Here is a 14,374-nt window from a genome sequence, read left to right as displayed (position 1 = left end):
CATTCATCCTCACAATTCTGCTCATTCTTTGGACGCCTGCATTTCATCCCCAACTCCTTTCAATAGCATTTTGCTTGCGTCATTAAACCTACCTGTATCATCCTTTAAAAATAAAACTCAGTCAGTATGACCTGGGATCTCTGCTTTAAATGTAGTGGATATTTCAGGCAGTAAGCTTTCATTATTTTCCATGCCAACAGAGGTCAGGTATCAAATATTAGCTTCTTTCCTGTCAAATCTGATTTTCTTTAAAAACACAAACATCAGCTATGCAAATATATTTTGTAATGCTGGATTCATTTCTACATAAAAGCCACAGTTTAACATCCTCATAATTATATCATTTGAAAGCATGTTCACACAGTACAACTGTATTGTGAATATGCAGGAAAAGGAATAGGCCATTCAGCCCCTCAAGCTTATCCAGCCATGTTGGATAGCACTGACTGAATATTCAAATAGATGCCACATTGCACTTGTATTTTGGAGTGGAAATTAGTCCTCAGTTTCTTGGGTTAAACTCACAATAGTAGTTGCAATCACTCAGGTCGAGCAGGATGTTCTCCAAAGGACGGCCTCAGGTGGTCATAGAGGCCGATCCAGGACCCACATAACTGGGATATTAGGGTAGGTTTCCTGAATGAAGAACACCTGGTGCGTGACTTTGTTTAACGTGGGGAGTCTGATGCATGGGCAGCCACCTTACAGCCCTTGACAGATTGGTGACTGGGACCAGTGGTATGGAGTGAAAGACAACTGGGGACCTTTCAGCGCTGTTGTGATGTGGCATCATCTTCAGCCAGCTCCGCCACTGAGGTTTTGGTTGGATCATTCTTTATCTGGAACCTCCCCCTTGACCTTACTGCCACGGGTGACCACGCCAGGAGCTAAGTGCCAGGCAGCGTTGATCTCAGATCTTAGGAGCTCCCAAGCCTCTCTGCCAATGATCCTCAGAGAATATAGCAGCATTTGCATTTCTGTTCTGCTTGAAATCCTGTTAGCAATGACATTTGTGCATTTAGCACTTGCAACTGAGGACAGCTTTTGGCCCCATCACATCCAGGATCACAGAAGCAGGAGAGTCTTGCTCTTGCCAAGATTCATCTCTTGGTAACTGTACCAACTGAATTCCAATTTTATGACTCTTGAAAAAGATTTGCATGAAATGCTTCCAACAGTCTTAACCCAACAAATGCTGCATGTAATTTAGTAGCAAGTGGTACAAACGAGGATTTTAGTTCCATCCAATGCGACTGCAGGTTAGTCAAAAAGCTTCAGAATAAGGTGTTGTGTACCAGGTGTTCAATGGTCAGTTTAGACAAGGCACATTCTCCTTAATTAAAGAGGGCAAGGGCATTTTGAGATTAGAAAGAGAGATAGTGTTGGGTCTCATCAAGGTCATCAAGTGAGAAGGGTCTGATGGGATATAATACAAGTTACTGAGAGACAGGAGATGAGATTGTTGGAGCCTTGGACAAGATCTTCATATCCTCTCTAGCCAGGGGTGAGGTTTAGAGGACAGGCAAGCGGCTTTGTGTTTTTCAAGAAGGGCAATAGGGATAATGCTCAAACTGATAGAAGGGAGAGTGTCATGTCAGTGGTAGTGAAGCTATTGGGAGAGAATTCTTTAGAGATAGGATTTATGAGCCTTTAGAAAACCATGGCCTAATTAGGGACAAACACCAAAGCTTAATGCGGGACAAGTCTTAATGGCTTGACTGAGTTTTTCAACGAGGCAACAAAGGATATGGATGAAGGTAGAGTTGTAGATGTAGTCTACATGGATTTTAGTAAGGTCCCTCATAGGATGCTCATCCAGAGAATTGAGATGCATGGGATCCATGGTGAGTTAGCCATTTGGATTCAGAATTGACTTGTCCATAGAAGTCATGGCACAGTGGCGGATGCATCTGATTCTGGCTGGACCTCTGTGACTAGTTGTGTTCTGCAGGGATTCATACTGGGGCCTTTGCTGACTTGGATGAAAATGTGGATGGGCAGGTTGGTAAGTTCTCAGACAATACAAAGATTGGTGGAGGTGGTGTATAGCATAGAGGATGGTGAATGGATGCAGCGGGATATAGATATAGGTGGAGAAACGGGAGATGGAGTTTAATCTTGCCAAATGTGAGGTACTACACTTTGGTAGATCAAATGCAAAGGGACAAAACACAGTTAATGGCAAAACCCTCAACAGCATCGATGGATGCATAGAGGGATTTTTGGGTCCAAGTCCATAGCTCTCTGAAAGTGGCTGCACAGGTTGATCAGGTGGTGGAGGCAGCATTTTGCACACTTGTCCTCACTTGCTGAGGGATTGAGCTTGAGTCAAATAATTACATTGCGGCTTTATAAAACTGGTTAGTTCACATCTGGAGCATTCTATTAATTTCTGGTTGCCCCATTACAGAAGGGATGTGGAGGTTGTGGAGCGGATACACCTGGTTGCTGATGGAATAAGGTTGGACAAAGTTGTGTTGTTTTCTCAGTGGCAGAGGCTGAGGGATGACCTGATAGAAGTTTATAAGAATATGAAACGTTTGACAGTCAGTATCTTTTCCTACAGTAGAAATCTCTAAAACCAGAAGACATGTATTTGATATGAGAAGGGACAATTTCAAAGGAGATGTATGGAGCAAGTTTAAAAAACACACACACACATCACGTGGTGAGTGGCTGCTATGTGCTGTTACAGGTGGTGGTGGAAGCACATATGATAGAGGTGTTTAAGAGATCTTTAGTTAAGGCCTATGAATGTACCGAAAATGGAAAAATATGGACATTGTGTCAGCAGAAGGGATTAATTTAGTAAATTGTTTCTTAGGTCGACATAACATCATGGGCCAAAGGTCCTGTTCCTGTGCTGATCTATTTTCAGTAAAAAAAAACTTTCCTTATCACATAATAGAAACCCAATTTAAAAAGAATCTGAGAAAATGTGCTTTGAGGACTGAAGCAGTAAAGTCAGTATCTTTTATAAAGAGACAAGCCCACTATGCAGGTGAAAACCCACATCCTTCTCCCCAAGGCACAAAGCAGTGACACACTCCAAGACAGATAAAAATTTCAAATCTTTCTTGTACCCATGTTCTCCTCACATTGCTATCCGCAAACTAAGCCAGGTGACAGGTGAGGGTATCGGAACGTACCTGTTGCTGGCTTGCAGTTGGGTTATCAAACCACTATCAGAATTATACAGATCGCAAAGCAAGGCTTCATTATCAGATAATCGAGGTACCACCTGTGCTTTCTCTTGCAGTGCAAAGCATCGATACTGGAGAAGATATCACTTTCAACTCGAGGTATTCAAATGGTCAATGCAGTAGGCTGCATGCGTCAGACAAAATGGATGTGGCACATAAGAGCTGCAGGAAACACCTTTTGGAGGCTGGGCTAAGGAGTATCAATCACTTACTGCTTGAGGGACCAACTTCATCGCAATTTTTCTCCTGTGGCAACATATTGCCTTGTACTCCAATATTTTACTGATTTGATTCCATATTCCATTGGGTTTGTTGATGTCTACTCTGCATTGACTCATTGGTGTCCACATTTCCGAGGATCTCACCTGGTCCCTGATCTCCTCCATCCTGATCAAAAAGGCGCAACAGTGTCTTTATTTCCTGCGGAGCATCAAGAAAGCTCACCTCTGTCCCAGGATACTGACGGACTTTTACCGCTGTGCCATTGAGTGCATACTCACTAGTTGTATCTCAGTGTGGTATGGCAATTGTCCCGTATCAGACCGCAAAGCACTCCAGCGTGTGGTGAAAACTGCCCAGCGGATTATCGGCACCCTATTGCCCACCATTGAGAACAACTACCATAAACGCTGCCTGGGCAGGGTGAAAAGCATTATCAAGGATGCATCTCACCCTAACCATGGACTTTTTACTCTCCTCCCATTCGGTAGGCGCTACAGGAGCCTCCACTCCTGCACCAGCAGGCACAGGAAGAGCTTCTTCCCCGAGGCTGTGACACTGCTGAACCTCACATCACAGCGTTAAGCAGTATTGCACCCATATTGTACTGTCTCAGTACGTTTATATTTGTGTGCTGTAGATGCTGTAAATAACGCTATTTTTTGCATTTCTGGTCAGATGCTAACTGCATTTCATTGGCTTTGTATCTGTACTCAGCACAGTGACAATAAAGTTGAATTGAATCTAATCTAATCGGTCTTCATTTTTAGCTGCATCTGATCTACAAATAGAATACATATGCAGTTTATATTTCTATCTTAGAGTGCACTTTACACTTACCTGTATTAATCTGCCCTCACATCAAGACCAATGCTATGAGGATTATAAACACTGTTGGAAGTTCTTAATCCCTTGAGCTTGTTCCTCCCAATTCCTGCAATACTCATTAATGTGAAGACACTGCTTAATAAAAAAAATATAATAATTCCACAAAATGTCCATTGGTTAGGGGAAGGAGTCTATCAAGACAGAATTAATTTTTGCAAAGGGAAAGAAACTCGAAGTCATGAAAAACAATAATTTTCCACAGAGGACCCGCACTCAATGATTAAGAAACAAATTCTTCCCGCTCAGCCATCAGATTTCTGAACAGTCCATTGATATCACATTATTCCCTTTCTTTTTGCGCTATTTTGCAATTTATTGCAATTTTATGCATTTGCCACAAAACAACAAATTGCACGTCATATAAGACAGTGATAATGAATCCGATTCTGTGAGGCACTTGTGCACACCTCATTAAAGTCAAATTCTTTGAAGAACAAAATTATATAACAACTTTAGCGCAGGTTATTTAATAGGGTCTGAAGAGCAATCTAGAGAATAAGATAGGACTGAATCATATATGAAGGCAGCATTGGGATTGATTTGAGAACAAAAATGGAATATTACAACAACCTAGCAATTTTATTTCAACAAGGTGATGTTATCTCTCACCTGTGTTGCTCAATGGCTTCGCTGTCTGATAGTTCTACGCCACAGACATTACACCTCTCGCTGGTAGATCTATTCTCAGTCTTCATGCCCACGGCGAGTTCGCCCAGCTTGTTGAAAAGCTCCCTCTGAATGAAGCCTTGAGGCAGGAGCCCTCCGTACCCGCTGAAGTCCATCGCCACAGAGAGTGTGGGCTGCACGTGCAGTGCAGACGATAGGGAAGTTGGCACCTCCAGTAGGCCATCAGTCCTGCGGTTGAATTGAAGGGGGTACAACGCAGTGTGCCTCTCACCCTGCGCACTGGAACTGTTCTCTATCCCCACCTGTGGCCCAAGTCCAGATTCAGGAGGCTGCTCTCCAGAATTCTCTTCACGAACGTAATGCAGTTCACGGGCACTGGTGATGACGCTGCTTCGCGTTGGCGTACCGGGGGCTTCCTTGTACCTGTCTGAATCAGCTACCTTCTCGCCCCCTGAAGAACCCATTTCTCCCATTTTGGGACTAGCATCCTCCTCTACCTGCATCATTTCGTGCTTGACTTCGATTACCATGGAATGCCTGCTGCCAGCAGAGAAGGCTTCATCTGTAGAAGCTTGCTGCAGAGATCCCTGAATAATAGACTGCCCAATACTCATAAGACTATCTACGGCAGCTTTGGTGGGGCTCATTGCTGAAAGTCCAAACGAAGTGGACACGGAGGGGCTCTGCTCTTCCATTGTCCCAGTTGGCATGGCCTGGTTAGTCATGTAAGCAGCCTCTTCACCAGAAATTTGCTTAGTAACCAATACATTCTTGTTAAATCTGGCTTTTCCCCCATCCTCCTCTTCAGCAGCTGTCATCTCTGTATCATTATCATCCGTTGCCTGAATAGTTTCCAGTATCTTCAGACACTGCTCCTCCAAGTACTCAATCTCCAATATTTCTGCTGCATACAACAGATCATCCAAATCCTCTACTTTGGCTTGGAGTGTGGCAGTGTAAGCATATTCCAGGATCTGTTGGAACGTCTTTGGTGAAAGGAAGTCCAAGGTGTAATGCTGACTGTTGCGCAGAAACAAGATTTCAAACATCTTACTGGTACAGGCCAAGATGGTGCGATGGGCGTGGAACTCCTGGCTGTCCACCAGGATAACCACATCACACAGAGTCCCCAACAGTCGCATCTGGTTGGCTTTATGAAGGAGCGCTGAGGGATGATTAGGGTTCTGAAGCTTTATTAATCCCATTTTTAATCAAATTCACAGATCCTCTGTACGCTGGGCCAATTCATTAGGCTGTCTGTATGACTGGTTACACGGCTTGTCGTAGAGGTGTTTTGTTACCTGCAAGAAAAAATTAGCAAATTATCTAAACCCGTGGGAAATGAAACGGTGGCAGAAATTTCTGCACTCTATCGTCTCTACTTTCACCTCATTCTTTCCTATCCTCTGTGTCTGCACATTTCTGATACATTGGCTTAAATTCTTTCTAAGGTCCACCATATGATTTAGATGATGGAATTGAAGGGTTTGTTGCAAAGTCTGCAGACGATATGAAGATAGGTGGAGGGGCAGGTAGTTTTGAGGATGTAGAGAGGCTACAAGAGGACTTAGACAGATTAGGAGAATGGGCAAAGATATGGCAGATGGAATACAGTGTCCGGAAGTGACTGGTTATGCACTTTCACACAAGAAATGAAAGGGTTGACTATTTTCTAAATGGAGAGAAAAATTCGAAAAAATGGAGGCGCAAAGGAACTTGGGAGTCCTTGTGCAGGATTCCCTAAAGGTTAATTTGCAGGTTGAGTCTGTGGTGAGGAAGGCAAGTGCAATGTTAGCATTTATTTCAAGAGGACTAGAATATAAAAGCAAGGATGTAATGTTGAGACTTTATAAAGCACTGGTGAGGTCTCAGTTGGAGTATTGTGAGCAGTTTTGGGCCACTTATCTTTGAAAAGGACATGCTGAAACTGGAGAGGGTTCAAAGGAGGTTCACAAAAATGATTCCAGGATTGAATGGATTGTCATATGAGGAGTGTTTGATGGCTCTGGGCCTGTACTCACTGGAATTCTGAAGAATGAAGGGCAACCTCATTGAAACCTATCGAATGGTGAAAGGCCTTGATAGAGTGGATGTGGAGAGGGTGTTTCCTATGGTGGGAGAGTCTAAGACCGGAAGATGGGAGAGTCTAAGACCAGAGGACACAGCTTCACAATAGAGGGTGTCCTTTTAAAACAGCTGAGGGGGAAATTCTTTAGCCAGAGAGTAAAATTCTTTGCCACAAGCAGCTGGAGGCCAAGTCTTTATGCATGTTTAAGGCAGAGGTTGATAGATTCTTGATTGGTCAGGGCAGGAAGGGATACAGGGAGAAGGAAGGAGATTGGGGCCGAGGGGAAAATTGGATCAGCCATACTGAAATGGCCTAGCAGACTCGATGGGCCAGATGGCCTAATTCTGCTCCTATAGCTTATCTCTCATAAAGCTGCACCCAGAACCATCATACTGTCCACTCTGACTCACACAACCCCTCTTTTCCTCAAAACCTCACCTTGGCCATTGGCAACGGGGTCCACTTGCCCACAGATCCAATGCTCTCAAGTTCCTCCCGTCTCTCCAACTTGTTTAAAAATAACTCACTTTTAGCAATTTGTTTTTTTTTCTGTACTCAGTGGCAATGTTCCCTCTAATTTGTAATGACCAGTGTGCGCAGAAATCTTGTGCTGTGCAGTTTTTTGCCCAGTAACAACAACATATGCGCATTGAATAATTTCCTCAATAAAACAGCATAAATAAGCCAGTTTCTAAAATCTGTGGACAAATCATCGCAACTTCCACGTTGTTAGCACCGTCCGCATCAGAAACCAGAAAAGTGAGTGTGATTGTGCACGATCTTGAAATATACTTAACATGCCAACGAGGTAGAGGGCAACAACCTTTTTGTGCGCAGTTTAAATTCCTTTGTGCGCTAGTAGCAAAAGACGTGTGCGCGTGCACACCTTAGAGGGAATTGCTCAGTGCATCCATCCAACCATTTGTGCAGCATGTTAAAACCCATAGCCCACACCAAGTCAAACACCCCCAAGCTTGAAACTACCCTGGCTCCAAGTCTGGCAAAACCTGCAGTTATAAATCACCTTTTTATTCAGATCATTGCCTAGCCTTGTCCTATGTTGTCGTTGTAAGCTACAAGCAAAAATCTTCACTCTATATGGAGTTGAAAAAGCATAAAGTTCAGGTGTACAAAAAAAATGATGCAGGTAAAGGATGCTAGTCCCAAAATGGGAGAACTGGGTTCTTCAGGGGGCAAGAAGGTAGCTGATTCAGACAGGTACAAGGAAGCCCCAGGTACGCCAACGTGAAGCAGCGTCATCACCAGTGCCCGTGAACTGCATTACGTTCATGAAGAGAATTCTGGAGAGCAGCCTCCTGCAGCTGGGCTTGGGCCACAGGTGGGGATAAAAAACAATTCCAGTACGCAAGGCGAGAGGCACACCACGTTGTACCCCCTTCAATTCAACCGCAGGAGGAAAACAAGGAAATATTTGCGCAATTTTTGGAGTTTCAACAAAAGGGAACGCTGATGGTCTCTTGGAGATGCCAACCTCTCTATCATGCGCACATGCAGCCAACGCTGTCTATGCCAATGGGACTTTCTTGTTTTCCCTCTGCAAAGTTCATTCTAAATCCTGACTGTTGTTGGCTGGGCTCTGCTGTATCACATTAAATGCTTTAGTCATAAATCAATATAGCCACAAATATAGTAGTTAATCCATGGTGACAAATGTTTGTGAAGGTTATTTACTGTCTCCTTGTATTCCCAGATGCCATACTATGCAACACCTTCCATCTCCCTAAATTAATTACTAGCCAGTATGATTGCCGCTCCTGATAAACTTTCATGCTCAAGATTAATTATTCGTAATTTCCAAAGGACCAAGCAGGGTAGTAAATTGATTGCCAGAGTAGTGTTCAAGCTTAGTGAATACAAGGTACATATATATAGGCATGCTAGAATGAGAGAGAGAGAAAAGGAGAGACAGACAGAGAATAAGAGAGAGAAAGAGACTGTGCAAAAGTGAATACAAACTCAAAATCTGCAGATGCTGGAAATCCAAGGCAACACACACAAAATGCTGGAGGAACTCAGCAGGTCAAACAGCATCCATGGAAATTAATAAATAGTGACATTTCAGGCCAAGACCCTTCATCAAGACTGGAAAGAAAGATGAGAAGTCAGGGCAAGGTGAAGGGAGGAGAGGAGGTGGTACAAGGTGGCAGGTGATAGGTGAAAATGGGAGGGGGGGACGGGGCAAAGTAAAGATCTGGGAAGTTGATAGGTGAAAGATGAAGGGCAGGAGAAGGGGGAATCTGATGGGAAAGGATAGAAGGCCATGGAAGAAAGGGAAGGGGGAGGAGCACCAGAAGGAGGTGATGATAAGGTGGGAGAGGGAAACAGGAATAGGGAATAGAGGGGCGGGGGGGGGCAAGTACAGGAAGTTCAAGAAATCGGCGTTCATGCCATCAGGATGGAGGTTACCCAGACGGGTAGTATTGCTATGTATATTGCTGTGCTTATTTCAATGAAAGTCGTTGCTCCTCCAACCTGAGTGTGGGCTCATCCCGGCAGTAGAGGAAGCCATTGATAGACATATCAGAATATTAATGGGAAGTGGAATTAAAATGGGTGGCCACTGGGAAATCCCACTTTTTCCTGGTGGACAGAGTGTAGGTGCTCGGCAAAGCAGTCTCCCAATCTATGTCGGGTCTCACAGACATACTGGAAGCCACACCAGGAGCGCCAGACACAGTACATGACCCAAACAGACCCACAGGTGAAGTGTCGCCTCACCTGGAAGGACTGTTTGGGGCCCTGAATGGTAGTGAGGGATAGGTGTGGGGGCAGGTGTAGGACTTGTTCCGCTTGCAAGGATAAGTGCCAGGAGGAGGATCAGTGGGGAGGGACAAATATAGACAAGGGAGTTGCGCAGGGAGTAATCCCTGCGGAAAGAAGAAAGTGGGGATGGGGCAGAGGGAGGTGAGGAAAAATGTGCAAGTGAAAGTAGGCAAGAACTTGAGATTGAAGTGCAAACACACAATACAACAATGTGGAGTGGTATTAGTCTGCATTTAAGTTAGCGTGACTGCTACTAAATATTAATGTTTAAAAATATACAGTTCCATGCAATGATGTTTCAACTTAATTGCTTCCCCTCCACTATGTGAAAAGTCTGGATATGTTAGGATTGTACTCTGTACAGCACAATTAGTTAAGGGGAGATTTGATAAAGTTAAATATGAAGAAAATATTTACACCAGAAGGAGGTAGTCACAATACATTGAAATAAGATGATTGCCAAAAAAAATTCAAGACTGAAAACAAGATGATTTTGTTTAAAAGGAGAAATAGCAAATAGTTACGGCATGAAGCATAGTGCCCAGAAAGGTGGAATTTGATCCAAGTATTACTATGCATAAATGGGAAAAGAAGCATACTTCCGACTGGGGAGAACAATAAAGGGAGTGGGATTGTAAACACAAGAGATTCTGCAGATGCTGGAAATCCAGAGCAACACACACACAAAATGCTGGAGGAGCTCAGCAAGTCAGGCAGCATCTACGGAGAGGAATAAATAGTCGAGGTTTCAGGCAGACCGCCAGGAAATGGGGGTGGTTGGGGAGTATTGATCCCGTTGGGCCAAATGGTTTCAGTCTGAACTACTCTAAACCAAGGAGAAAGTGCAATGTATGAATAACTATGACCCTAAATAGTTAAAAATCAACTGCTGCTTTCCATTGACACCTCGACTTTAAGCTATTAGATATGGCTTGGCTGCAATTGGTTTTAAATTAGCTGCTAACATTTGGTTAGTCAAAGCCAAATGTTCTTGGGTAAAACATCTAACTAAGGTCTGTAACCCATCCAGCTCACACTTAACACCCTCGTCACGTGGTGTATGCCTTTAGATCAATTCCAGGGTATTGAATCTATAGAAATTTAGGCTGCATTTTATGATCATATTTCTGGTGGGGCTCCCAGCCCTTGGGAACCAGATCCATATAGTCCATGAAGCAATAGACATGCAGACATCTGCTTCCTGAAAATTCTAACAGTTATAAGACCGTAAGGTATAAGAGCACAATTGGGCCATTTGGCCCATTGGGTCTGCTACACCATGTCATCATGGCTGATCCATTTCCCACTTAGCCCCAATTTCCTGCCTTCTCCCTGTATCCTTTCATGTCCTGACTAATCAAAAATCTATCAACCTCTGCCTTCAGTATACCCAATGACTTGGCCTCCACAGCCACCTGTGGCAATGAATTCCACAGACTCACCACCCTCCAGCTAAAGAAAAAATTGCACATCTGTTCTAAATGGACATTCCTCTATTCTGAAGCGGTGTTCTCTAGTTCTATGCTCCCCCACCAAATGAAACATCCTCTCCTCATCCACTCTATCGAGGCCTTTCAACATTCAATGGGTTCAATTAGATCTCCTCCCCATTCTTCTGAATTCCAGGGAGTACAAGCCCAGATACAACAATTAGCCCTCATATGGTAATCCTTTCATTCATGGAATGATTCTCGTGAACCTCCTCTGAACCCTCTCCAACGTCAGCACATCCTTTCTAAGATAAGGGGCCCAAAACTGCAACAAAACTCCAACTGAGGCCTCACCAGTGCTTTATAAAGTCTCAACATTACATCCTTGCTTTTATATTCTTGTCCTCGCAAAATGAAACCTAGCATTGCATTTGCCTTCCTCACCACTGACTCAGCCTATTACTTAACCTTTACGGAATCCTGCACAAGGACTCCCAAGTCAGCTTGCATCTCATTTTTTTGGATTTTCTCTATTTAAATAGTCTACACTTTTACTACTTCTACCAAAGTGCATGACCATACACTTCCCTACACTGTATTCCATCTGCCACTTTGCCCATTCTCCTCATCTGTCCAAGTCCTTCTGCAGCCTCCCTGCCTCAACACCACCTGCCCCTCCACCTGCCTTTGTATCATCTGTAAACTTGGCCACAAAGCCTTCAATTCTGTCATCCAAAATCATTGGCAAATAATGTAAAACGAATCAGTCCCAAAACAAGGCCCCTGCGGAACATCACTAGTCAAGGCCAGCCAACCAGAAAAGGCTCCCTTTATTTCCACTCTTTTCCTCCTCTGAAGTCAGCCAATCTCCTGTCCATCCCAGTATATTTCCTGTGATATCATGGGCTCTTATCTTGTTAAGCAGCTTCATGTGTGATGCCTTGTCAAAGGCCTTCTGAAAAAACCAAGTACACAACATCCACAGACTCTCCTTTGTCTATCCTGCTTGTTATTTCCTCAAAGAATTCCAACAGGTTTGTCAGGCAAGATTTTCTCTTAAGGAAACCATACTGATTTCAGCCTATTTTATCATGTGTTTCCAAGTACCCTGAAACCACATCCTTAACAATAGGCTCCAGCATCTTATAAATTGGTATTTGCTAGAGACAGAAAAGGCTTCTGAAGCAGAATCAAGCCTTGTTATCACTAACATACCGTAAGCAGTGAAATGTCAGCAGTATAGAGCAGCAAATTACAAAAATAAAGAATGAAAAAGAGGAATAGTGAGATAGTGTTCATGAAAACGATGGTGGGGAAGATGCTGTTCCTAAAACATTAAGTATGGGTCTTCAGGCTCCTGTACCTCCTCCCTGATGGTAGTAATGGGAAGAGGGCATTTCGCAGATGGTGAGGGTCCTTAATAATGGATGCCACCTTCCTGAGGCACTGCCTTTGGGAGATTCCCTCAATGTTGTGGAGGATTGTGCCCGTGATGAAGCTGAAATGGCTACTAGTTGTACCTAGAATTACAGCATTTTACACTGGGACATGGAAAGAGTCCACTTGGCCCAGATGACCCATCTTCCACACAAGCCTCCTTCCACCTTCATCTGATTTTCTTTCCCCACCCTCACATTTACTAGCTCCCCTTAAATACTTCAATGCAATTCACAAAAGTTCTATGGTAACAAGTTCACCATTAAACTAAAATCCCCAGTAAATTTATTTGTGACTCGCTCATATTCAAGATACATAGTTTCAGACTCCCACAAGTGGAAACATCTTCCTTACATCAACACTGTTAAACATTTTTATAATTTTTGGAAGACTTCATTCTCAATCTCTCAATCATTCTTAAACTCTTCATTCTCAACCCCTCAATCTTTTTCTAGAGAGGAGAACTCAGTCTGCCTTGGTGGCAAAACTGAACTGACTATCATTTAAGAACTCAAATCACAAGGTTGGTCAGACAAGCTTAACCTACTCACTGGTGAAAGGAAACATGTGGCCCAATGAGGGTATGCTACAGAGATAGCTGTTTGAGTTCTGTCACTTTGTCACTGGTCTTCTGAAGAGGGTACAAATCACTTCTCACCAAAAATAGACCATATTGGGAAAAGCCTTCAGACTCGTGGCTCAACTAATTTCACTGTAAATATTCATCAACATCTATTATTTTAAATCAGGCAAATTAACAGCATGACTGAACTATGTAACTATGAGTTTCAAAGCCTACACTTTGTAGGACCTGTCCAATTACTATCCATCCTTGTATCTGCTTTCTACTTTTCTAGTACACTCAAATTTCTCTTTTGAAAGATATCAATATTTCCATTTTCAGATGTTGAAAGTTTGCAGGGAGCATCCCTTCCATCTCCCACATCCCCCCCTCCCAAAATACCCTGGCACATCCGACCTGTTTAGCTCATAATCAATAGTCACATGCAAATATACCACAGAAACAGTTAAATATTTTCCATCTCCATGTTAGTTTGTTTCTAGTCAAAGGCAGGCATGCATGAATCAGATACTTAGTGGTTCAAGTGGTATTCCAAAACTGGATCACTAATTTAGTACTCTTTTCTCAGAGGTGCTGTTGAGATATTAAACAGAGAACACGTCTTAGATTAGATTAGATTATGAGGACACGCAGTCCTCTTTTATTGTCATTTAGTCATGCATCTGCTTGCCAATGTAAAGTTCTCCAAATGTCCTAGCCAATATACCCACCTCACCCATCAATACAGCAAAGATGACAATCATCCGATTTATTATAGTGCACAAAAAAAATCACTGCTGTACCCAAAGAACAGTACCTAGTTATTAGTAAGGTGCAAGTAATGATCAAACCATTACACCTGACTGTACCTCTTCCTAGAGATGCTGCCTGGCCTGCTGTGTTCACCAGCAACTTTTATGTGTGTTGCTTGAATTTCCAGCATCTGCAGATTTGCTTGTGTTTACACTTTCATATAAACAGCTTCATACAAACGAAGGGAGGAATTTCATTGAAACCTACCGAATGTTGAAAGGGCTTGACAGAGTAGATGTGGAGAGGAAGGTTCCTATGGTGGGGGAAAATCAAGGACCAGCGGGCACAGCCGCAGAACAGGGGGACATTTACTTGGAACAGAGGTGAGGGGGGGACTTCCTTA

The 14,374-nt window shown here is 43.3% G+C and overlaps 1 protein-coding gene across 2 annotated transcripts in view; it reads right to left on the bottom strand.

Annotated features, from left to right (window-relative positions):
• The window catches only part of zbtb16a (zinc finger and BTB domain containing 16a), a 275,933-nt gene that overhangs the window by 249,239 nt on the left and 12,320 nt on the right, over positions 1-14,374 (bottom strand). For both annotated transcript variants that reach the window (XM_063038143.1, XM_063038144.1), the window contains exon 2: positions 4,920-6,238. In XM_063038143.1, the coding sequence (XP_062894213.1) occupies positions 4,920-6,142 (1,223 nt within the window). In that variant the 5' untranslated portion in view covers positions 6,143-6,238. The remainder of the gene's footprint in view (positions 1-4,919; positions 6,239-14,374) is intronic.

This window comes from Mobula hypostoma, chromosome X2 (genome assembly GCF_963921235.1).
Source record: "Mobula hypostoma chromosome X2, sMobHyp1.1, whole genome shotgun sequence".
NCBI classification, from domain to species: Eukaryota; Metazoa; Chordata; class Chondrichthyes; order Myliobatiformes; family Myliobatidae; genus Mobula; species Mobula hypostoma.
The sequence above is the reverse complement of the archived record's forward strand: the minus strand, read 5'-3'. Positions and strand labels throughout refer to the sequence as shown.